At 37.3% G+C, this 27305-nt stretch overlaps 1 protein-coding gene across 14 annotated transcripts in view; it reads right to left on the reverse strand.

Annotated features, from left to right (window-relative positions):
• Positions 1-416: 416 nt before the first annotated feature.
• Positions 417-27305, reverse strand: part of TJP1 (tight junction protein 1) — a 302786-nt gene continuing 275897 nt past the window's right edge. For 6 of the 14 annotated variants that reach the window (XM_043523316.1, XM_043523321.1, XM_037911724.2 and 3 more), the window contains 5 exons: positions 17679-17851; positions 12772-13249; positions 11021-11238; positions 9389-9532; positions 417-1991 (listed from right to left, as the gene is read on the reverse strand). In XM_043523316.1, the coding sequence (XP_043379251.1) occupies positions 1897-1991; positions 9389-9532; positions 11021-11238; positions 12772-13249; positions 17679-17851 (1108 nt within the window). In that variant the 3' untranslated portion in view covers positions 417-1896. The remainder of the gene's footprint in view (positions 1992-9388; positions 9533-11020; positions 11239-12771; positions 13250-17678; positions 17852-27305) is intronic. The other 8 variants (XM_043523318.1, XM_043523322.1, XM_037911725.2 and 5 more) reach the window with 2 other exon arrangements.

The raw sequence follows: 27305 nt of genomic DNA on the forward strand, positions 1-27305 counted from the left end.
ATATTGGATTTTGCCTCTATAGGACAATTCCCTTAAGTTTTGGAATAGAGCTCAGGAAATGAAAATGTGTTTGCAAACTTTCCAGCATGTTTTAGAAACTAATTTACATAGTTGATACAATAAAGAGCCTAATTTAGCCATGGCGATTCATGGCATAATTTAGCCAGGGCAATTCATGGCATAATTCTGCCACTTGTACTTGCTTGGAGTAATACCTTACTCTTGACTAGCCCTAATGGGTTCACACCACAATTGCACTTTGAATTGGTTTGCAGTGATACTGAAGACTATTCAGTGGGAGTCTCCCAAAATAAAGTTCTACTGAGCATGAGTAAGGACAGCAGAATCTGGTCGTTAAAACAGAAACTAAACGGATTTGGAAGTGTGCACATAAATGCATTTTGGAAACAATAAGATACTGAAAATATCATTTATTATTTTAAAAACAATTTTATTCTGTATATTTAGAAATGTGTAATTTTAATAACTGCAAAGAAAAAATCAGCCACACCTGAATAGCTAATAACTGATTAACAGAATGCAGTGGTATATTATCTAAACAGTAGTAGTGCTGATGTGCCATAATAAATTGTCTATTAGTAAAAAAATACATTTCAGGGCACATAGTGTAGCATCCTTATCACAAATTACAGTAGGGAGATTTTTCAAGATTTTAATCAAACTAGAGAATTCCGAGTTATATTCTTAAAATGCAGCACTTAAAAAGGTAACAACATTGTGCATTTTTTAAAAAATGTCCTTGTTTGTATATTGTAGAAATGCTGCTTTATTGCTGCAGATGTCAAAGTTCAAGGCTCAAAAGGTATGAGAATACAAAGATATCCTTAAGAAACTTTGTTTTGTTTTTATATATATTTATATATAAAAAGGTAAAGCTTATAAAAGTTAATTTACAAACCAAGAACAAAAGTGGTATGCACGCTTTATATACAGGCATTCTATAACATCTATAAATTTTCAAATGCATAGCAGAAAACATACCATCATTTTCTTCTGCTTCTCTTCTGGTTGATCAACACAAACAATACTTGTTCTCTAAACCAGCAAGTTCACAATAAGTCACTTTGTCAATCTGTTTCATGATATATTATCTAGTTAAGCACAAAAGCCATACAAACTTAGTAATACAGAGAACTATGAGAACTAAGACTATTAAAAACATGAGGGTAAGGCATCCCTGCTGGTTAATATGTCTGTAGTAATGTGTTGGTTAATTTACAAATCCACAGAGGCAACTGAACCATAGTCATCTCACATGCTCTCTATCTTTCCCATGACAAAGAAAATTAACAATGTTTTCATGTACAGTAAGTAGACGTGCTTTTATAAGCCTCACAGTAGAGGAAAACATCTAAGTTGTGCTAGTCAAAAGTTTACCGCTACTTTATGGGACATGTACACCAAAAGAGCCATCTAAAAACCAGAGATGGAAATATAGTATTGTGTATTTTAACATAAAAGTAAAAAAAAGAAAAAAAAAGAAAAAACCTCCCACCCCCAAGTTTAAAAAAAAAAAAAAAAAAGGCCAAATTCTGTAGTTCAACCAGTGGACTATGAACCAAATTCAATTCTTCTGTATATATTCCATTGGTACTTCATTGGTACTTTAAAGTTTTAACAATGAAACATTAGCTACGTTCATTAAAAAACCCAAACCCAACATTCGGAACCCACAAGAACCCCACCTTGTTTCCATAGTACACTTCCCGTTTGCGGCATGTATTCTGACCATGGTTCAAGAGTGTACTTGCTAACCATTGTTAGTAAAAGCAAGATGCTTAAACACTAAGTTCCGTTAATACTTGATAGAGTCATTCAGTTTATATGTAAGGTCCATCTCAGTTTCACATTATTTACTCAGTCAGCTAATTTAGATTAGAAGTGGTCAATTAGGACTGAGACACAGTTTGCTCCAACAAGATAGTTTGGATCTCCAGGAAGAGACTTGTTCTGCCAGGTTTTGGGGTCACCTGTGGGAGGAAAACACAATGTTGGTGTTTAGAATCCAACGTCAAACAGTGTACATCTTGAAAGAACCATGTTTTTGGATTGTACCTTTTAATTCAGAATCAGCATATTTTGCAATAAAAAGTATAGTTTGTATTTTATTGAGAAAATAGGATGGTACAGTTTTAATTTAGTAAACTTCTTGTTGTTGTGGTAATTCAAGAGGGACTTGGTGGTACTCAAGGACTGTTGTACATACAAAACAGATTTGCTCTGAAGCAGCACCAACATAGTGCTTTCCTTTCAAATGATCAAAACTAATCTATATTGGATACTTACAGGACTTCTGTATTAAAAAACAGAAAATTAGGACATTTTACTACGCTACATTGACTAATCCTTCAAGAATCTGTTTCATAATCTTAACAAAGATGAGTCAAAACTCAAGATAAGTTGTTCTACTCACTATGAAGTAGCGGGAATTTTATTTTGTATTATGAGTCATAATTTTTTTTATCTGAACACAGTATACCAGTAGTGCAGTATAACTGACTGAAAAAAGATGGTTACTTACCTGTGTCATAACTGTTCTTCGAGGTGTGGATGCAGACATGTATTCCACTCAGCTGTTCACATGCCCAGTGCACCAAAGCCAGAGAAATATGCCTGGCAGTATCAGTACGGATGGTGCTTGTGCCCTTTGCTTTGTCCCTCCCCTGACTATATTTGGGTGGTGCTGCCCCCAATCCCGTTCAGTTCCTTCACATCAAAGCTTAGGCTGGAGACTCTGCTGCAGAGGGGACAGAGGATAGGTTGTGGAATACATGTCTGCATCCACATCTCGAAGAACAGTTACAATACAGGTAAGTAACCATCTTTTCTTCTTCAAATATCAGCAGACATGTATGCCACACAGGTGACTCAAGCTGTTTAATGAGGAGGTGGGGCTCAGAGTCTATTTAAACAGTGACTGCAGAACTGCCTTCTCAAAAGTTTGCATCAGCCCTTGATGCTGTGGTGACAGCATAATATCTAACAAAGGTGTGCGCTGGAGACCACATTGCAGCACTGTAGATATACACTATGGAAACATCTCTAAAAATGCTGTTGATTTATTGAGCTCTTGGTGAATGAGCGTATAATTACTTTGGGGACATAATCTGAGCCACTCCAAAAGTCGTAGTAATATAGATATTCATTTAGAAATGGTTTGAGCTGAAACCAATTGTCCTTTCATCCACTCAATGTAAGATACGAACAGACGAGGTAATGAACGAAATGGTTTATCCTTTCCGGATAAAATGCCAAATACCTTCCTCATCTCAAAGACGTTCTTCTGCACCCAAATATGATTTGGGAAAAAAAATACAGGTAAGTAAGTGTGACACTCTGTACCTCGAAGGAGCGTCCTGGAGCCCCCATATTCACCACTGTGATATGATTGATATGTTTGGTGCAATACATGCCTTGTGAGGGATCATTTTTAAAAAGTCTTGATCTGTTGAACACTGTTGAACACTAATATTCTCTATCATTGTATGTGAAGTATTGCTGTATGTGCTCCTGAAATATGTTGTGAGATTGGGAAACTCCCACAGCTAGCCTTTCAGCTGCAACAAAGGAGGGCCAGACAAGTGTTGGTGTCCGATCAAAAAAAATCCACTTTTCCAGAGGCTTCTCAGAGAGTGCACATAGGCAATGGAGACTACCTGGCCCCAACATCACAGCAAGCATCTTTCTAGCAGCTGGAAGAAGGTATAAAAAGAGAGACAAGTATCATCATCACTTGGCCTCTTGCCTCCCTCTCCCCACCAATCTTAATACCTGGAAGATTGTCTAGAAGACAAAGACTTTAAGATCGGGAGATTGGTCCCAAGCTGGAAAGAAGTTCAGTCTGAGTATTAAGAACTGTAAGATGCCTGTAACAGACAGTGGGATGAGAGTCTGTTTGATTCAAATCTTGCTTAGTCTGTTAAAGTTAGAATTTAGACTGTGAATTTATTTTTATTTATTAGGTAATCAACTTTGATCTCTATGCCTGCTACTTATCACTTAAAATAGTAAGTCTTTCTGTAGTTAATAAATCTGTTTTATATTTTATGTATGTTTTAGGTTGAAGTGCTTGTGGAATCTCAGCTCAGATTACAAAGGCTGGTGCATGTCCACTTTTCTACGAAGAAGTGGCAAAATTTATTAATGATCTTTTCATTGCCGAAGGGAGCCTTGAGCAGCGTGGTGGGCTGGGGAGATTGACTGTTGCCTCTCTCTGAGTGGCTCAGGGAGCATTCATGCAATATAGGTGGGTGTTGGGCTCCAAATGGCAATGGCTGAGTGATCATAGTGCCTGGAGGGGTGTTGGTGCTTGTCACAGTCACAGCTTTGTGGGAGACACCCAAGGCAGGAGAGTTTAGGAGGCACCATGGTCCCACAGTTCCAGGTTGTACCCTGAGGATTCCTGTAACCTGATTTAGGCAAAACCATCTCTCTCTTGACAGAAATTCTGGGTGTGGTCTTAAAATTACCTTGTTTTTGCAGAGCTGGGTGTACAGGGAATGAGTCATTAAGACTTGTAATTTACTGATTTGTCCAGTGGATGTGATAGCTACCAGGAAGGTAGTCTTCTGGGAGAGGAGAGCCAATGAGTAGCTCTAATGGTGAACCCATTAGTGCAGTCAGCACCATATTAAGGTTCCACAATGGCACCATTTTCTTCACTGATGGAAAGAGACAGACAATGCCTTTCAGAAACCTCCCTGCCATAGGACTTAAAAATACTGACTTTCCCTGAATAGGACCGTGGAAAGCTGAAATTGCAGCCAAATGAACTTTCAAGGAGCAAAGACCAGGCCCGAAGATTTCAACTGCAACAAATTGTCGAAAATGTTCTGAATCTGGGCTGACAGATGAATTCCCTTAGAGATCACCCAAATTGAAAACTGCTTCCTCTTAGACAAGTAGGTGGCCCTCGTAGATGATTTTCTACTACTAAGCAGAACTTTTCTAACTGCTTCTGAACACCACATGTCTTCCTTATCTAGCCACGCAATAGCCACGCAGTAAGGTGTAGACTGTCTGGATGAACACACTGGCCATGATCTTGAGTCAACAGGTCACGGAGAAAATGGAAAGACTTGTGAGGTCAAACTGATAGCATATGGAGACTGGAGAATTCTCGGTCATGCTAAAATCATGATCAGCTTGGCATGGTCCAATTTGAGTTTGAGGATAACCTAAGGGATAAAAGGGATGGGGGAAGGCACATATTAGTTCGGACCCCAATTCAGATGAAATCTGTTTGTGAGGCATCCTGGCATTCTTGGAAAAGGGCCCTCAGCACACTGTTCTTCAGTACCCACTAGTGGTTGTTCGAGAAGATTCTGCTAAGGTGATTGGCCAGCTGATTCTGAGAGCCTGATAAGTGAGCCACTCCTAGCATATTTTTTTCTTTGATGCAGAAGTGCCAGAATGTTATTGCTTCATGACAAAGTTGACTGGAATGGGCTCCTCCCTGCTTGCTGACATAGTACATCACTGTGATATTGTCCATGAGTATTGTGCACTGCTGTTTCCTGAATGTGATGCCAAAAGGCCCACCACACATTGTACATTGCCTGCAGCTCCAGCACATTGATATGACAGGACACTTCCTGTTCCAACCACAATCCCTGAATTATTAATGATCCCAGATGCACTCCCTAACTTATGGAGGAGGCACCAGTGACAAACATTCTGGAGGCATGGCATTGACAAAGGGAACCCCTTGAGACACATTGTCCTGAATTGTCTGCCACTGCAGGGCGTTTGGTATTTCCAGAGGTACTCACACCAGAATGTCTAGTGAATGGTAACTTGGACAATAGACAAGCCTCACATGCTGCACTATGTAGGTACATGTGGCCATATGGCCTTATAACTTCAGACACACTCGGGCTGTTGTGGTAGGGTGTGGAAGTCCAGACATAGGTGGTTTTTCTGGAGGACCTGAGAAAGAGGAACAGAATATCTTCCTGCTAGAGGCCACCTCAGAGTCCTGCCGAGGAACGTCAGCATACTGGTACCATCTCCTGTGCTGATTTAGGCCTCAGGGCTTGCTCCATCAGGTACTGCTTGAGTCTCAAGTCCCTTGCCATCTGGGTCCTTTTCTTGAAGGACTTACAGATGGAGCCCCTAGCCTTAATGTGCCCCTTAATGAGCGAACACCATGTGTGGGTATCACTATTCAGAATTTCCCCTCCACATAAAAGGCAATGTTTAAATCCTGGTGTAGGCATTCTACTGGGAAACTACTGCTAAATTTCCAAACTGATCTAAAGTATTGCTAATAAACAACTAACTAAACTATTTACAAGAAGTTCTCAAAGACCGGGGGGGGGAAGGGCAGTGTGAAGAAACTGGGTGCTCCAACTCCAGTCTCAGGCAATGAGAAGGAAGTGAGAGGGGTCAGGGCAGCGCCACCCCTATGGGTATGACTAGGCGAATTTCTACAGCTTTTGTGTGCTGGGCACATGCACATCTAAATGGTATACATGTCTGCAGCAATTCAAAGAAGAACTACTACTAATCTTCGGGAGAAACTTTGCTAAAGCACTGATGTTCTAATGAGATAGTAATTTGCTGATATTTACATTAGATAAGATTTAAAACTGATATGTGTTCCACTTTTGGTCATTAAAGCTCCTGTGACACTTTCTTTAAAAACAGAGGGATTATTCTTGGTTGTCATTTGACAGAACTCAGAAGATTAATTCCAGTCTATACTTATTGTCCCTTGTAGTTTCAACTGGAGAAGTTCCCCACCCAATAAACCATTGCAAGATGTTGCTGGTCCAAAATATAGTGTCCTCATTCCACCATTTCAGTGGTAGATTAAAGAACATTACTATGTTTATCTCAAAGCCTGCAGGATAAATGTCACTATAAAATTTCAGTAAAATGGGCCAAAAAATACATCTGTCTTAAGATCTGGAGACCTCATTTACATAATACAGCATCTCAAACCTTTGTGTTAAAGGAGACAAATGTAAATTCCACAGTTTTCTGGAGAAACCCATGAAAACAAATATGAATTACACAATTTGCTGAAATGACGCCAACACCTAATGTGGAGGCTGGGAAAAGTAAAAATGGCCTAGGGTTGTCACGTGTATTTAGAGAATTTAAAAACAAATCAATTGATTGCAGCCAACAAATGCTAATTATTTAAAACTGTTCTCAAATAGAACTTTAGCTGCTGGAGGATTTTCAGTTCTGTAAATACATTAATTCCATTCAATATGGAAACCTGAGTCTTTTTAACACCTGAATACATTTGCAAAAGGTCAAAAATTAGATTGTAATAAGAGTAGGTTTTAATCTCACAGATGAGGCAATCTAAAACATTTTAAAACATACAGCTATAGTGTAGATTAGATTCTAACCAATACAACCTATAACTGTTACTCCACAAATTGAAGATACAACTACTTTCCCATGATTTGCACATTTAAATCCTTTGAAGTAATGACCGTACAATATCAAACTAATACAGTGCAACAAGTGTAATATAAAAGGAAATGAATGTACTGTTAGTTAAGATGCAATTTAAATTCTCTCCACTCAAAAGTTAAAATGAGATTAACCAAGAATTTCAGATGTTTTAGGGATAATATAAAAGTATTTCTGACTTAAGTGTAGCAGAGAATAGGTCAGTATATGTAATTAAATGTTCATTTAAAGAACAGGACATGGAAACAACTTAGAAAAGCTGAGATCAAGCAAAAGATTGAATAGAAAAAGCACCATAGTGTTGCAAACCACTACTATAAAGGCACCTGAAAAATCAGAGTCCTGTAACCAGCTAATTTAAAAAGAGAAAACAAATATTTATTTAAGACACAGTATGGTCTACTTACATATCAGAAGACAGAATTGCCTAATTCTGAAATTGTCTCAAAAAGCAAGATTACTGATACATCCCATTTCAGTTAAACAGAATAAAATGTTGTGTTATAACTCCAATACAGAAAGTGTTAGTACTTGTATATGCTTTATCTCTCTCTCTCTCACACACACACAGAGGCTAATTTGGGAGAGGAAAAAGATCTGCCTTAAAGCAGTTTTGATTATTATTTGGGAGGACTAGAGTTTCTCCTTTCATTTCAAGTAAATTCATGAATAGATTTTTCAGTTACAAAATATAAATACTTTTTAAAAATTTTATGTAGTTATGATGGTGTTTTTTGGGTCCCCGCCACTTAAGTATCAATGTTTTAACATTTCAAATATGTACATACAGTTAAGTAGATGTATGGAACACATGCATATAATAGCATAAAAACCATCCAAATGTTGATTTCTCTAAATCAGATGCCCATCATCAAAACTGATGCTCTAATCTTTCAGTGTCAACGCACTGTTGACAGGTATAGATACATTAATGACAATACATTTTGTTTTCAATACTGTATACATAAGTACTGTGTTTAAATATTATATACAGATTATATGTACACATTAGGGGTGTAAATCCTTCCATTGTAATGTTAGAAAGTAGCTGAATAAAACCTTGACTTTCTTCAAATGTGCAGATATTAATTTTTAAATTGCTGTAACTTCAGACATTTCATGAAATTGCTTGAAACTTACATAAAAATTCTACTTCAGCCTAATACTGATCACCCAGAATTTCAGCCAACAATGTTTTCTCTGTTCCAAGTAAGGGGGTAAAAATGGTAGTGAGCATAGAGGAAAAAAGAACAGGCATACAAAACTGAAACCTGGTTGCAACTTCAACTATGAAAAGCCTCTCTCCACAATTCTGGGTTGAAAAAGGAGGTTGGTGAAGAAACAGGTGGAAGCAAGCAAGAAAAGTCATGTGGAAAATACAGCCATATTAGAATGAACTGTAAAATGCTTTCACAGACAAACACTGTAGTTTCCTTAAATGGTCTGATTGTAAGCATCAACTTGCAAACATGAAAACAGTTAACATGTAATAAGTCATGATTTATGAATGTAGAGGTTAAAATTTACAATTTCCCAAATTACTATATGGCCAATTAAGCAGAAGGCATGAATTTGTGGTATAAAAGCCCATTAGGAGTACCTAATCATTTCCCCCAGTTTATTTAAGTGCAAATTTACAATTTTAAAGTGTTTGCAGCTGTAACAGTCCTGAAAGAAGAAAAAGTGGAAAGTGTGATGATATTTAACGGACCACGGATAAGGTAGATAATATAATACTGTATTTCTTTACCATTTTGGTTTGTCGGCCACGATTTTAGCCATGAATTTGCACCATGAGTAATGAAAGTGAAATGGAGAATTTGACACAAATACAATGATTGAGTTATATATTACACACGGTCACCTTTAGCCAAGGGATCTTAAATTACACGATAGCACCCAAAAGCCCCAAAAGGACAGAGGGAGGACAGCATACCCGACGAGGAGTCGGAGGATTTTAGAGCAAAAGACCAACCATCAGGGGTCATAGACGCACAATGTGGTAAGCGCAGCTCCACTGGCTTCAGGAATTTTAGTCCATGGGGCCCACACATTACCAACGGGCTAAGCAGTGTTTCACCTACAGTTAAAGAGAAACAAAAATAAAAGGTTACCAGTAGAAACTGTTCTCCTTGAAATACATTCAGTATTTTTTCATACACAAAAAAGAGCAAAATATGAAGAAATTAATTTATAAAACCTATGAAAATTCAGCCTTACAAATAAAACAGAGCTACTCAGCAAGGTTGTTTCTGGTTGCCTTTCCTATAACCATACTCCAGTGAATTTCAACTGGACTGAATCATATTACAAAATGAAAGGCACAGGGCCAGACAGGCCGGACTATTTGACTACATTAGAATTTTTCTGACCTGTAATTCCAAACATGTGCTGCTATACCAGAGGTGCAAACATGTGAACCTCTCACTGCCTTGCCAACACTACAGTTTTGCTCATACTACTGCTAGAGGTGGTTTACCTGCTAGGATGTCAACCATCTTAGTGTTCACAAGGGAACCCCAAAAGTCTCTTGTTAAAAGTAATAGCTGGGCTGGCAAATAGTTGCTTAAGAGCCCAGCCCTCTCTTAACAGTCAAAAGGTATGGAACAAAGAATTCAAAGTTTTATTTTTGCATTTAGCCGCTCAAGATGGTATTGAGAACATGCTCCTCAACTAAACAACCCCTATTCAGATGATAGATCTAGGGTTGCTTTGAATCTTGTGTCGCAAAGTACCAATAGTGTCTTCATTGTAAATTCCAGAAATTGAAGTCCTGAAGGAGAGAAAAACTTCTCCTTAACTTAAATAAATGACACACGTATATGTTTACAGGACTACTAGTTTCCATTTGCCTAGGTTCTGGGGTGGCTATTGATAAAAGAAACAGACTACAATAAAAAAAAAAAAGATTCCTAGGTTATATGCTGTACTACTTGCCACTTTAATACACAGTAAAAAGTGTGTGTTTTAGGAAACAGCAATAGTCATTCAGTGATTGCCTCATCTGGCTTGTCTGAAAATCAAGACAAAAAAAAAAAAAAAATCATTTGCTTGAGTATTTTCTACCTCACGCCTATTTTTATAATGCAAAAAAGGAAAGAAAAAATGTGGCTGTTAGCAGCTCTTTGAAACTTCCAGCATTTGAGGTAAATTTTCTCAATGTATTTCGCTAACACGTCTCTAAATTTTTAAAAAGATAAATTACATAATGCTTTCAGTACTATATCATGTGAGGAAACATTAACCTGGCAGACCAGAATACACCCATTCACTGACTATAGAGATAATGAAGCAATGAAAGTCCATTTAAAAAAATTATTTTCAAAGTATATTAAAGTTTAATTTGTGCATGTCAACATAGACTTAGATATTAAAAATTATAGTCAAAATTGAGACACCCTGAATTATTCTCCCACCAGAAAATATAATTGAAAAGAATACTACTTCCTCTGTACTTCTAGTTTGTGAACTTCTTGGGGCAGAGACCATGTCCTCCAATGTTTTGCAGTCAGTGCTTAGATAATGAATAGCAACAGGTAATATATTAAGATACAAAGACAACTCTTACCTTTCTCTTTGTCTAAAGGTGGGAGGATACTATTATCTCTGCAGACCTTGAAATAGATTTCTTGCTCTATTCCCTCTGGAATGGCTCCTTGTGGTATAATTATACTAACTCCTGTCTCTATGGAGCTTAAAACGCCGCCATTGCTGTTAAAAACACCTCTTGCTGTGGCTACTACAGTGTGTCCATCCTCCTCCTCCTCATCCTCTAGTGCTGAAGGACTAAATGTGAGATAGATAGATTAAGCATAGCAGTTTTATATACCTCCCCCAAAATCAGTAGCACACTCTGTATTTTGAATTAATTTACCAATGCAACAGTTACATTAGGCAGGCTAGCCCTTTTAAAGCGTAATCAGTCTCAACTAAGAAATAAGCCAAATAAACTAGTGTAATTTTTGCTTATCTTTTGAGAGAAAGGGTAAATGGAGATGCATTTCTGCTGTAATGAAAGAATTAACTTGGAAATTTACCCACAGCATCTATTAACGACAGATTTTGGACCACTCAGAACTAGTTAGGTTTTAGAATTCTCAGTTTTTAGAGTTGTTTTGGGATAGTCTCCCCAACTACAGAGCTCAGCATAAGAGTACTAAAATTTACTAGAATTCCAGCACCTAGTTTGTCATGAGTTTAGTATCATACAAAAACACAAAGCAGCTGTATTATGTTGATAATTCTTATATGAACCTCACTGAGACTTTTCTTTCACTTATCTTTAAGGACAATTTGTCAGCCTTAACTTCTATAGCATCAATAAATACCACTTAGAATCCTGCCATTTTCCAGGCTGTGAAATGAATGCTGCAGAGAGGACTGGAAAAAACCCTCACATTTTATCAGGAAATTTATTGTACTTAAGTTGGTTTTATGTCAATTGCAGAAGTACTCATCTCTTTTGGTAAAAGACCAATAATTTAACAACTCAGGATCAGCTCAGCTTCTCATGGCATAAAACGCCCCCAGCTGCTTTAGCGCAAACTGCTCATTCTTATGTTACATTACTGAATTTTAAAAAACAGTAAAAACTATTTCAAATTTAAATCATACATTATGGTCACAGAACACATGGGAAATGAGACAACATATTTTGCAAAGATTTTACAAACAAATACCCTATTTTAAAACAAACAAATTGAGGAAATGCTCAAGTTAGCTAGAAGTATGTCCCTTATAGATGAGTGGATTTTCAGTTTTATGGTAGCTTCGTAATTTGAGAATGGGTAATTGCATCTTCCTCTTAAACAGTTATATTGTTTGGTCTCAAAGCAAGTACAACACCATTGTTGAAATGACTGCTCTCTTTTCAAAAGAGTGCTTTTAAAAATTGACCTGAAATAAGAATATAGCCTCCTCAACACATACAAGACCACTCACACTGAATGTGCAGTGTTAAGCTGTGACAATAATAATTTAGTAATTCCAACTTCTGGAAAGGGGTTGTTTAGAGCAAGACTTGTTACTTTTTACTAAAAGACGTACAATAAGAACCATGCTGGACACAACTTCACTATTAAAAAGTAGGATACAGGGAGACAGGATACCCACATCTCCCCAAAAGCCATTGCCATGCACTTCCCCCCGCATTCTCTGATCAGTCTCCAGTGTTAGTCCCAGGAGACGCATCCTGGTTTTGATTACAGAGTCTGGGCAAACTAACCAGCAATTCATCCAGGACTGGACACACTGCCTAAAAAAACTGCAATTTCATGAGCAACTCCATTCTTTAAAAACATTTAAAAAAAAAAATCTTACCTTACAGGAATGGCTTTAGGCACAGCATTAATGTTATTTGGTTGATATTTAGGCTTGTCTGCCAGTATGGAGAATGTATCCATTCCACTGTCAAACTCCGAAGGCTGCAATGAGCTGTGTGCTTTTAAAATTGGTTGAGGAGAATTTGGAGCCTTTGAGGGCAACTCTGGTTTATGTTGAGTTTCATTTGGCAGGAGATTGTGGTTGAATTTAGGACTTTCAAACTTTCGCTCAAATGGCCTGGCAGCACTTGTGTAAGGCTTCGTTGTAAAGCGATTATAAGCCGGGGTGACTGTTTTCTGAGTCTGCTCAGTTCCATTAATCGGACCCTTGTCAGGGAAGCTTTTCTGAGGATAGAAGGTAGACTGCACAGTGTCCTCTCGGTTGGAAGATCTGAAAGTTGCTGGTTTATTTTGAGATGGAGGTGGGTCAGGCTTGGGCACTGTGGAATTCTGGAAATCTACGGACATACAGTTAACTGTAACACAAAATGGAAAAAAAACCACACATGAAAAATCCATAATATGTAAGCCTTAATATTCCATTTTACACCTCAGACACTTAGGTCTATTATGAAAAATTTGTATTTGCAGTAGGGCTGTCAATTAATCGCAGTTAACTCATGCGATTAACTACAAAAAATTAACTGCGATTAAAAAAATAATAGTGATTAATCGCACTGTTAAACAATAAAATACCAATGGAAATTTATTAAATATTTCTGGATGTTTTTCTACATTTTCAAATACATTGATTTCTATTACAACAAGGAATACAAAGTGTACAGAACTTACTTTATATTATTTTTATTATAAATATTTGCACTGTAAAAATGATAAACAAAAGAAATAGTATTTTTCAATTCACCTCATACAAGCACTGTAGTTCAGTCTCTTTACCATGAAAGTGTAACTTACAAACGTAGATTTTTTTTTTTATTACATAACTTCACTCAAAAACAAAACAATGTAAAACTTTAGCGCCTACAGGTCCACTTCGTCCTACTTCAGCCAATCGCTCAGACCAACAAGTTTGGTTACAATTTGCAGGAGATAATGCTGCCCGCTTCTTATTTACAATGTCACCTGAAAGTGAGAACAGGCATTCGCATGGCACTTTTGTAGCCAGCACTGAAAGATATTTACACGCCAAATATGCTAAACATTCATATACCCCTTCATGTTTTGGCCACCATTCCAGAGGACATGCTTCCATGCTTATGATGCTCATTAAAAAAATAATGTGTTAATTAAATTTCTGACTGAACTCCTTGGGGAAGAAATGTATGTCTCCTATTCTGTTTCACCCACATTCTGCCATATATTTAATGTTATAGCAATCTCGGATGATGACCCAGCGCATGTTTGTTTTAAGAACACTTTCACAGCAGATTTGACAAAACACAAAGAAGGTACCAATGTGAGATTTCTAAGGATAGATATAGCACTCGACCCAAGGTTTAGGAATCTGAAGTACCTTCCAAAAATCTGAGAGGGATGAGGTGTGGAGCATGCTTTCAGATGTCTTAAAAGAGTAACACTCTGATGCGGAAACTACAGAACCCGAACCACCAAAAAAATGAACCTTCTGCTGGTGGCATCTGACTAAGATGATGAAAATGAGCATGCATCGGTCCGCTCTGCTTTGGATCGTTATTGAGCAGAACCCATCATCAGCATAGACGCATGTCTTCTAGAATGGTGGTTGAAGCATGAAGTGACATATGAATCTTTAGCGCATCTGGCACGTAAATATCTTGCGATGCCGGCCACAACAGTGCCATGCGAACGCCTGTTCTCATTTTCAGGTGACATTGTAAACAAGACGTGGGCGGCATTATCTTCTGCAAATTGTAACCAAACTTGTTGGTCTGAGCGATTGGCTGAAGTAGGACTGAGTGGACTTGTAGGTTCTAAAGTTTTACATTGTTTTATTTCTGAATGCAGTTATTTTTTGTACATAATTCTACATTTGTAAATTCAACTTTCAAGATAAAAAGATTGCACTCCAGCACTTGTATTAGTTGAACTGAAATATACTATTTCTTTTGTTTTTTACAGTGCAAATATTTGTAATCAAAAATAAATATAGAGTGAGCACTGTACACTTTGTATTTTGTGTTGTAATTTAAATCAATATATTTGAAAACGTAGAGAACATCGAAAAATACTTAAATGGTATTCTATTATTAACAGTGCAATTAATTGTAATTAGTTTTTTTAATCACTTGATAACCCTAATTTGCAGTAGATGTAGTGGGATATGATCGTACGTTACTCACAAAGTTAGCATTAAGGGTTTCAGAACAGCACTGAAATTAAGCTACTGTTTAAAAGAAACATTATTAAAATTATATTTTTAAGAAATATAAAGGCTTACTTCCCATTTCTGGTCCTACACAGCCATGACATAGGAATTTATAGTTTTCAAGAAATGTAGGACTTGTAGCCTAGTTTTGGTCTTCTATAAAAAGTGTGTTACATTTAGGTATGTACTTCTTAGATGTCAGCCCTGCTAGCTTCCTAGTTGTAAGATAAATATGAAATTCAAAAATTAGAGTTAGCTTAAGTTTACTTAAGAAAATATATTTATGTGTTGTGAAGAAAGGCCCTGACTAGCAAGTAGAATGAAGGCCTTGAAAATAATAAGATATAAGGCCAGAAGGAATAAAATAGGGAGGATTTCTCATTCAAAGAATAACTAATGAGAGAAGTGAAAATTTCTAAAAAGAAGGCCTCTCTCTGGCCAATAGGGATAACTGCAGATGGTTTTAAAGAAGACAAAAAAAAGAGAATCTGTCTTAAAATGAGCCAACATGACCCTTTCCTAGCCAACACACCAGTGTTAAAGCATATGTGAATCAGGTGCAATGGAAAAACCTGTTGCAAGGAGAAGGGGAAGAAAGGCTTTGGGAAGAAAGTAAATCTTATCTGCATTAAGACTGGAAATAAGGGTAAACTGTCTCAAATTGGTTTGTAGCTGAAGTCAGTAACTGGCAATGTCATATAACTTGTTTGTTAAAAGGGATTAAAAAAAGTAAATTATTGAAGGGTTCATTGCTAATACTTGCCTGACCACACCTGAGCCAACCAATACGTGTTTAAGAACCCCTGGGTTTCGCTGGTTTGTAAGTATCTTGATCAAATGCTTGTAAGTGTTTTGTTACTGTTTGAATGTAGTAAAATGCTTTACTTAGGCTTTTTAGGGAGGTTTAGAGTAATTGTATAAGTGCTATTTTGGCCTTTAGGTTGAATAAAGGAATTTATGGTTAAATTAATGTTTAGTGGTTTCCCATATTAATAATCTCAAATAATAATTCCAATTCTAGTATACTTCATAGTGGTGTGTCGCCTAAACTTTTGTTACCTGTATTAGCACGTGTACAAATCGTACATAAAACAGCATGTCTTTCCATAAAACGTATGCCTAATTTACACAGCACAAATTTGCTCTAACCTTTTTATGAAATGGTGTAAAACAAAGCCACAAGTAGCTGAAGTGGCTGGAACCAAACAACAGATGAGCTACACTGCAACATCATCATAAGCCTGAGCTAAACGAAAGGATATTCTTTGTTAAGGCTGCCTAAACAAAGTAGAAAATTCTCTATTTTTGCAGACTTGAGAGAGCGCACACATCATACTCAAAGAGTTGTGGGGGATGAGGAGGAGCTGGGAGACTACCTATAAAGGAGAAAACGATAAAATTGAACTATGAAGACTAATCTGCTTTATCTCTGTTGAGACTGCTAACATGGAATCAACTACACTATAAGAGTTGTTGCAATATGGAATCTTTCCCACAAGAGGCTCAGCTACCACCAAATTTTTTCATAGAACTCAGTAGAGTCTCCAAATTGTAAAAATATAACATTAGCTGATTGGTCCAGATTTCAACTAGTTCAAGTCCCGTAATTATTGTACGTCAGTGGTTCTCAACCAGAAGTAGGTGTATACCTGGGGGTATGTAGAGGTCTTCCAGGGAGCACATCAACTCACCTAGATATTTGCCTAGTTTACCAGCAGGCTACATAAAAAGCACTAGAGAACTCAGTCCAAACTAAAATTTCATACAATGACTTGCTTATAAGAAAAGCAGTACTTGTGGCACCTTAGAGACTAACCAATTTATTTGAGCATAAGCTTTCGTGAGCTACAGCTCACTTCATCGGATGCAATCAACTTCATCCGATGAAGTGAGCTGTAGCTCACGAAAGCTTATGCTCAAATAAATTGGTTAGTCTCTAAGGTGCCACAAGTACTCCTTTTCTTTTTGCGAATACAGACTAACACGGCTGTTACTCTGAAAAATGACTTGCTTATACTGCTCTGTATTACTATACACTGAACTGTAGGCACAATATTTACATTCAAATTGATTTTATATGGTAAAAATGAGAAAGTAAGCAATTTTTAGTAATAGTGTGCTGTGATACTTTTGTATTCTTATGTCTGATTTTGTAAGCAAGTAGTTTTTAAGTGAGATGAAACCTGGGGGTATGCAAGACAAATCAGAATCCTGAAAAGGATACAGTAGTCTGGAAAGGTTGAGAGCCACTGTACTAACTTATACATCCAAGTCCCTGACAAATAGAGATTATTGTATCTTTAAGTGTAAGTGGTCTAAGCAAGATTCCCCATTAATTGAAATGATTGCATCTTTAATCAACACTTTTATATGAACCTATTGGTTCTAATTCCCCAACTAATTTACATTTTTTTACTTAAACTTGGGTAGAAATTATCGCAGTGACAGAAACTTCATGTGCAAGAACTGAATAGTTCAATTTTAAAAAGTTTGTGCAGTAACTTAAGTCTGTACTGGAGAATAGGAAGCTAGGCAAACAGAACACTTGCGTAAATTCAACACTGCATCCTATTAGACATGCCAACTTTCAGATTTCATACCCTCAGAAAGTGCAGACTTGGGATGTGCCTGAAGTAGTACGACAGGATTATTAATCGACTGAGGTTGAGTATACTGTACTGGAGGTAGGGGAGGAGGAGTAACTTGAGGAACGGGCTCATAGCGCTTTTCACCAGCAGGTCTATCTGGGGGCTCAGCATCAGTAGGCTTCCCCCTGTTGGAAATAAAAGAAAAACAATAGGCTGACTTGTCCAATTTTACAAAAGTTTTCAGTTTCTGAACTCACCATTGTTTCTCCTTCTATACTACCTATAATTTTCATCTCTTCCTATGAACATTAACAGTTTCTGTATAACATTCAGTCCTAAGTACAAAACATTCATTTATAAGCACAAGAGATTTCAAGACAACACTGAATCTTTAAAAAGATTAGTAACACAAACCAAAAGATGGCAAACAAAAGGCAGATGACATTTTGGGTGTATTTTTGTGATGTTTCGCTCTAAATCCTTTGTTTTCAATTTAGTTTGGGTGGATTTTCAATTGAAGAACTGTGCTATTATTTAGGTAGGTATTAAAAAATAGTTTAATTTTAAATTACCTAGTTTTTTTAAAAAGCATAAATTGGATGTGCTATAGAAAGACTGATTTCTGTCAGAACTCTTCTAAATACACCCGATATTTCAACAATGCCATCTTAATTATAAATGCAATCAGCTTAAGCTTCACTAGCTTTATGTGCATAAATTTTAGCTAGTTAAATAAGCAAGCAATTTAAACTTAAATTTCAAATATTTCTCAGGAAATGGCCAATTTTCAAAAATACCTATAGTTTTTGGCTATCGTAACTTAAACCTACTTTCAAAATTATTGTGTTTAAAATTTTAGGTGCACATAATGCCTGTGATAAATGTAACAGTGAGAGGACACCTGAAAACATCCTCACATCAACGGCAATCTTACCACTTGATGTTCCTTTTCAAGTAGTCATAGCTAGTGTAAGAGCCAAGAAATCTAGGTGATGGCAAAGCAAACAGCAATAGAAGAATGAAAGAAAAATGGTCATTCTATCTTAAGCACATTATTTCTTCATACTTTGAGTTAGTCCTAGAACTGTTAACATGACAAGACATTGTACAAAGAGACAGAATTAAGTTAGTCAGCTAGCATTCTGACACAAGACCTTACTGTATATGTACATGTATAGTGATCATACGCTATGCTTAATATGAAACTTTTGTCTATGAATTACAGGCAGGTGAGGCCTCACAGTAGATAAGTTCAGGTCAGACTGAAATAGAAACCTTCATTATATCTTGAACACCACTTTGTTAGAGTGCAATGAAAGAATTTCAGAAGGTCATTCTACTTGACTGTAAATAGAATTTTAGTATTCTGAATTTGATATACTGTAGGTGCAATGCATGCTTATCTTATTCTGAGGCTATTTACTACACATATGCTGTAGTCAGTATTGCACTGCATATAACTGGCTGAGAAAGTTTTTATAGTGAAGAGTTCAATCTTATTCCTAGGGAAACTCTTTCAGCTCTCCATTATCAGTGTCCACACATTAAAAAAAGATTTCTGGTCAGCATTACCATGTCCTGTAGTTACTCTCCCAAATAACGATGATATTTTAATTCTGCCTACTGGGAGAAGAAAGGTGAAACACACACACACTCTCTCTCTCTCTCACTTCATGGTTTGGGTTGTGTTGATCTTTACTATTGTGATCCCTTCTTCTTTCTTGGGGAGTTGGGGACTACAATCAGGGAGTAGAAAACCTGAAGTGGAGCATCCACAGGGACACTACTCAAAGAAGAATTATCCAGATATTTTGCAGGTATATTGTTCTAAAAGTTTAATATTGTTTTTATCATTGAGAAAGCAGCAAGATTTATGCAATAAACTGAAAATTACTATTAGCTCCATTTTCAATTAAAATTTGGGAATATTCCTTCCAACATACATACAACTCCGCTTAATGTTAATACGCACGAATTTCAGTGAGAATGGACTTCTTCCCTCTCTATGGAGTAATTTAAACATTGTCCAGAAACATCACTTATGGTCATATTTAAAAAAATAAAATAAAGTACAGAGGCTATTCAAATAGTGTTCTCTTTCTAAGCCACATAAATCAGATGCAAAGATGAAAACTAGTCTTTAACTGAAAAGAGCTTTGATATCACCTCATCTATGAGTGGCTCTCAGTTTTTATTTTTGGTTACTTATTTTAAGGCAATTACTAGCTATGTAGTTGACAATTGATCGAACCCATTCAGCTTGTAGGACTACAGTCTGATATAGTGGCATTCACAAGTATTCTACTACAACATTTAAAAAAGTTAACCTAGTACAGATTTATAACTATTCGATAGACAAAAAAAAACTTAGCCAGTTTAGACTTCAAAATGTAGACTGCAACTGAAAACAGGATCTCTTTGGAAGGAAGAGTATTCCACAAAAATGTAGCTTTATTTTAAATGCACAAGTTTTATTTTTATTTCCTATTTTATTATGGTAGCAGGTAGAAGCTTCAAGAAAGAATCAGGGCCCCATTATGTTGGGTGCTCTAGACTGGTAGTTATCAGACAGTCTTTTCTCACTGACAGAAAGAAATTGTCAATGAATAACCAACATACTGAAGAACAAACAGTAACTCATTGCGAAGGCACTGGGAGCAATGGGTAATGCAACTGAATAAATGGGTAGAGAACATTCTAGAAAATTAAGAGAACATTGGCTCTTCCTGAAAGAATGGACAAGATACCACGTGGTGCATTCTATGGTTCCCCTCAATTTGAACCCCAGAATATGGCTCAATTTGAGATTAAAAAAAAAATCTCAAAGATTTTTGAGGAGAGATCACTCAGTTCTGCCTCAAGGAGAGAGCTACTCTCTTTGCCCATTCCGATACAGGCAAGATGAAACATAAAAGCAGGACACCCGCAGTCCCAACCCTGAAAAATGCTGTGAGGAGACTGGACTGGGATGGCCACTCTCACAGCTAGTAAACAAGGCCTGTGACTGCAAAAAGTCAATTATCCTTATTTTAAGATCTCAAGATGTCAGTATAGTAAAAGGGCACTTTGGAGCTGGGCACCTGGCCAACGGCCACCACTCTCCGGCCACCCAACTCTGAAGGCAGTGCAGAAGTAAGGGTGGCAATACCACGAACCCCGCATAAATAACCCTTGTGACCCCCGCAACTCCCTTTTGGGTCGGGACCCCAATTTGAGAAACTCTGGTCTCCACCGTGAAATCGGTATAGAATAGGGCTAAAAGCACAAAAAAGACCAGATTTCACGGTCCATGACGCATTTTTCATGGCCGTGAATTTGGTAGGGCCCTGTTCAGTGGCTCCGACAGGACTCCCATCCCTCATGTGTTTGGGGAGGTGGGAAGCGTCAGATACTGCACTTGGTGGCGATGTGAGCCTCCCCAAAGCAGTGGTGGTGTTAGCCACTGATGGAGAAGGAACGGGGTCAGACGACACTTAAACTCCAGAAGTCTGGCCACAGTTCTTCTCCCGATTGGGAGAGAGAGGAAGGTAGGGTCCCTGAGGTAGGGAAGGAACTATCCTATGCTCACTGTAACAATGAGGAAAAATCCACTAAAAACACTTCACTATTTTCAGTATATATTTATAGATAAGAAGGCTATGAAGAAGCTTTGGACACAGAAGATTCTGACTCAGGCCATGCGGTGGTGAGAAGGACCTGGAGAGCGTCGGTCCGGACTGACCCTTATGCCCTCAGTACAGAGCATGAGGAGAGCAATGGGCGCAGACCAACAGACACTGCTTGCTAGAAATCTCCAATCTCAGAAACATGAAGCACATGTGTACCCACGTGTGGAATACCCAGAACTCAAATAGGAATCTTTACTTTCATCAGGTTTTACATAAAATTGTACAGATATTTTTAACCCCCCCCCCATTTATATTCTTGTAAGAACATCCACAATGTATCTGAGATTAAGGCTTTGTTCTCCTCTAATTTACACAATTTTTACACCAGCTACACTGACTTTAATTAAGCTACTTGTGATACCAGGGCCAATGAAAGGATCATCAAACTCATAGGCTGTCTACATTGGGAAAAATTTACCAAAAAATTCTCATTGGTTCCAAAACCTGCTGCAGAGCACTTTCGTAGAGTGGTGGCTCTGGCTTCTAGACTCACTTTTACCACTCTCTCAGTTAAGCCTGCTGAAAAGTAAATTTAATCAAAATGGTGTTATATATCCAGCTGCAGGTCCCTCACCTACACTATGGTTCCTACCACTTTTCAATAAACATCCTTTCATCTCAGTGGTAGAACAGTGCACAGAAATGGATATTACTCATTTTCTACTTTTGTGACAAATCTACACAATTTGTTCAAGTTGTTAAAATAAAGCCACTTTTTTCATACTGCAAAACTGGAGGAATATTTTTATAAGTTTTCCCAGTGTAGAGAAGGCCATGATTTTATCCTAAGATATAAACCCAACTCAGAGACAAAGTTTTCAAATGTTATTTTTAATCTTTGTTCTACCTTATGTGGACAAGACTGTAATTTGTCAGTTGCTGATAAAGAAGTTAGCAACAGATGCAAATGACCTAGTGCTGAACACAGTTTAACCTCAAAGTGTAGAGGTGGCCAAATCATGTTCATTGTTCAGGAATAGTGATGACGCTGACCAGAAACAGCCAGCAGTGTTTCAGAAAGAGCACCAATGAACTTTTTAAATTTGCAAGGTCTAATATTACCCCTTAACTACAGGGCAACCAGAATAATTCTGAAAGAAAACTTATGAGAGAAAGAAAAAGTGAACAGCAAGACTAGACTGAGTAAAACAATACCTTCAAACACATGACCTAAACCAGGGGTCAGCAACCTTTCAGAAGTGGTGTGCCGAGTCTTCATTTATTCACTCTAATTTAAGGTTTTGCGTGCCAGTAATACATTTTAATGTTTTTAGAAGGTCTCTTTCTATATGTCTATAATATATAACTAAACTATTGTTGTATGTAAAGTAAATATGGGTTTTTAAAATGTTTCAGAAACTTCATTTAAAATTAAATTAAAAGGCAGAGCCCCCGGACCGATGGCCAGGACCCGGGCAGCGTGCGTGCCACTGAAAATCAGCTTGTGTGCTGCCTTCGGCACGCGTGCCATAGGTTGCCTACCCCTGACCTAAACCTAACAGTTCAAAACAACCAGCCTTTTACAATCAACCTCTAAATGAAAGGCCACACTGCATAAGGAGAGTTTTGCTCTAGTGTCTATAATTGAGAATACACTCTCCTAAGCAACAGGCCTATAAAGCAAAGGAGAAGAGGGAAGAGACAAAACTATTCCATGTACTACAACTTCTGACAACTAGAAGACACAAATGTGACATTACCCTTACAAAGGAGCTTCACTGGTGCCACATATTTTCTAAAATGGACTTTTTGGCTTGATTTTCTCATGAAGAACGCCTGATTGGTGGACATAAATATGATGAATAAAAACATTTGTACACATACATTTCTCAGTGCTGAACCTGTAACGTGAGATTCTTTCAAATGTAAAGTTACAACTTGACATTTCTTATAAAGGAACACCAAACCATTCAAACTGCTAAATGAATTAGTTTGCTTACAGTATAGAGTTTACTGTTACCAAGCAGACAGATTTTATTACTTACTTTACTAGTCTATTTTGTTTCCAAAACAGCTATGTAAATTTGTTAGGGGCAGGAAAATGTATATAAAATATTAATACAAAATTTGTCAGTCAATGGATGAAAAATATTTTAAAATTAATGGAGTCTGCCTATCCGATGTACAGTGAAACTGTAAGCCCAGATGCAAAAACGTACATTTCTTCTAAATACAAAAACCAGCAATAAGACAAGTGCTGAGTTATAGCATTAGAAATTCATAATTATGTGAATCCTCACACAGAAGACTCATGTCAGTATTTAACTTTGGCTTGTCATAAACAACTGTGTTGCATCTGACCAAAATGCACTGCTCCTGTCTAAATATTAAAATTATTTTAAGATTATGGCCCTACAAAGACTTATACAAATGTTTAACCTGAGGCATAGCAAAAGTCCTGTTGACTTCAATGGGGCTATTCACACTGCATAAAGCTAAGCAGGAGCCTCTCCACAGGATCAGAGCTTCTATGTGGTTTTTCAAAGCAAGTTGCCAAGAAATTTATAAAAATAGACATTTCATGCAGCAGATATCTAGATGTGCAAGGTGCCTTTATGAGGCAAATATAAACTGGGAGGGGCGGAGGAGTAGACATTCATTCTAGGCTCAGAGTTTCTTTAACAACACCCCTCCATTACTTGTTTGATTAGTAATTTCTTATCTATCAGTGGCTAATCGTCTATATACTATATGAGATTTGTGCAAAAATATTGAAGTCACTTTCTTGCTATTGGTGAGTAAGAAAACCCAAATATCATAAAACATTAGCAAAAATAACTGGATATTGGGATAAACACAGATCATGATTTTAATATGCAAACCCATCAAACCCAAAGTGCTGTCGCATTTAACTGTACACAATGCATTCATGTCAGATCTCTTAGGTGGCTCTACTTTTAAGATGTCCTCAGAAGGCCCTCCCTCTCCAACAGCTTCAGAGGTTTATTTTAAAATGTTAAATACACTAGTAGGTTCCCTTACAAAGTCTGAATAGAATACAGGAAGATCACATACTGAAAAGCTACTCTCTTCCTTAAAAGCATCCTGATTAGCACCACAGGAATTTCAGCCCAAAAGCTATTTTCCCCAATCGGAAACGTGAAGAGAAGAGATGAAAATGCTTCCTCCTTCCCATAACCACATCATTGTTGTTCAAACGTTAACCATTAACTCTCGTGAATTTAATTAAAATTACTAATACAATCCCCATGCTAATAGAGTTTAGGATAATGGGTAAAGTTTTCAAAAGTGCCTACTTGACTTAGGAGACTAGATCACATATTTGACAAGCTCCTAAATCCCACTGAAACCCAATGGGACTTCAGTTCCTAGGTACTTTTGAAAATCTGACCCATCATGATGCTGTTTATGTGTTATAGTATTTCCCCCCTTTTCTCTTCAGTAATACGATCAATGAACACCATTACATGGTGGTTTTATGCATACATATTTCCCCTTTCCCTGTTAATACCACCATACAGTTCTAGTATCATTACACTTTTGCTGCCCTTTTATCGTAGCTCAGTTAGAGACAGTGGACAAAGAATAGTGAAATACTTGCCTAGTGAAATGCCCCTTACCGTACTGCAGTGACCGTTTAATTACAATAGCTAATGTAGATGAATTAATCCCAAGTGGGTCACTTTTGCCTTTAAAATGTTTCAGTTTTTTTAAAAAAACAAGAATTTCCCTCCTGTTTTATCCATTCCTACCTCATTTACCCACCACCTGCTTTTCTACAGTGATATCAGGAACACTGCCAAGAGCTCACTGTGAAAGCAGACAAAAGCTTTTAGAAAAAGATCCAATCTCTAATTTTTTCTCTGCTCTTTGAAAAACTGTCTTGAACCTGACAACTTAACTGAGATCCAAAAGACATAATTTTATGACAGAATTGCCTATTTGCAAACAGCACCAACAACTTAGTCCCTCATCTCCAGAGCACAGTAAGTGTCTGTTAAATTCTGATGAAATCTTACAGCTCAGCCAGGCCTGACTTTACTCAGCCATTACTACTCCCACTTAAAGTAGTTATTTTGTTTACAGTTAATTGTTTGCATTTCCCTCTTACAAGTCAGAATGTTCATCCTCTCAGATTTCACCATTTTCTGTTTGGTAAATGTGAATTTCTTCTAAAGGAACAGATACTAACCTCAGTTTGTTTGAATGCAAGCATCTATGATGGCAGCACAAAAGATTACAGATGAGGAACTACAGTACTTGTTCATTGATACTGCAAAGCCACATAAGAGTGTATGTGGCTTTGCAGTTCTCTCTCAATATATACTTTGCATTCATAGAACATTCCCCATCAGCGTAGGGCAATTGCTGGAGGTCAGTTAAATTTGGTGCCTGAATAACAAACATTTTGTATGTTAACTATGCAAACTTGCACAAGCTCACTCTGAATTATCAAACAGCAGTTACTGTACTTATTTTAAATTGTACTGGGGAAACTAGCTTTCTAGTAAAATTTGTGCTGCTTTGTCTAAGACTACTTGGATTGTCATAAAAGCTTAACAGAGAAACATTTCAAAACACCTTAACTCAAACTGCTGCTTTGTTCTTTTTACGCACTAATTTATTATAAATGGAGCTGAACCAACAATGTTCCATGAATGATTTCTCTAATGGGTTTAGCCTCTTTCTACTCACAGATCAGGATTTCCTCAAATATTTTAATACATTTTTATTTATTTATTGCAAACTTTTGCACCTCTGCACAGATTGCAAACAGGTCCCTGGATTTTCCAGGGTAGTAATTCAAGCTGCATTAATTGTGAATGGCCAGAGTAGCACCAGGACACTGTTTTCATTCTCTGACCACAACTGCTTCCTATGCCAATATTCATTTATACAGATTTAAAATTCAGTTTATGCACATATTCATGGAGATGTTGAAACTGGCAATCGGTGAAGATTCACACCAGTAAAGGCTCATGGATTTTCATTAAAGGTGAACACAAACAGGAGCACGGCCAAGTTAATTTTTAAAAGTGGTTATTTGTAGAGGGTATTTTTGGCCATCTTTGCCCAGTTCTAACTTTTTTTTTTAATTCCTCAAGTTGTACAAACTATTATTTAGAAGTTACTATAACAATATTAACAACAACAAAAAACCTTAATGGAAGAGGGATATTAAGGTACCATTAGAGACATTTGTTTAGGTTCCTCCCATTTCTAGTGTTTGTCATGAATCATCCAGAGAAGAAAACTATTAAAATGCATTTCAGTACTGTGGTTTGGTTTGAAAACTATTTTTCGTTACACTCCTGCCTCATTTCTTCCACGAAACTTCGTTATTAACTAGAGTGATTTAACTCATTGAAAAGGAGTACTTGTGGCACTTTAGAGATTAACAAATTTATTTGAGCATAAGCTTTCATGAGCTACAGCTCACTTCATCGGATGCATTCAGTGGAAAACACAGTGGGGAGATTTATATACATACAGAACATGAAACAATGAGTGTTACCATACACACTGTAACCAGAGTGATCACTTAAGGTGAGCTATTACAAGCAGGAGGGGGAGGGGGGGAGGAGGACCTATTGTAGTGATAATCAAGGTGGGCCATTTCCAGCAGTTGACAAGAACACCTGATAGGTTTCAGAGTAGCAGCCCTGTTAGTCTGTATTCGCAAAATGAAAAGGAGTACTTGTGGCACCTTAGAGACTAACCAATTTATTTGAGCATAAGCTTTCGTGAGCTTCAGCTCACTTCATCGGATGCATAAAAGTGGAAAATGCAGTGAGGATGTTTTTATACACACAGATTATGAAAAAATGGGTGTTTATCACTTCAAAAGGTTTTCTCCCCCCACCCCACTCTCCCGCTGGTAATAGCTTATCTAAAGTGATCACTCTCCTTACCATGTGCATGATAATCAAGGTGGGCCATTTCCAGCACAAATCCAGGGTTTAACAAGAAGGTCGGGGGGGGGGATAGGAAAAAACAAGGGGAAATAGGT

The sequence above is a fragment of the Chelonia mydas genome, chromosome 10 (genome assembly GCF_015237465.2).
Source record: "Chelonia mydas isolate rCheMyd1 chromosome 10, rCheMyd1.pri.v2, whole genome shotgun sequence".
NCBI classification, from domain to species: Eukaryota; Metazoa; Chordata; order Testudines; family Cheloniidae; genus Chelonia; species Chelonia mydas.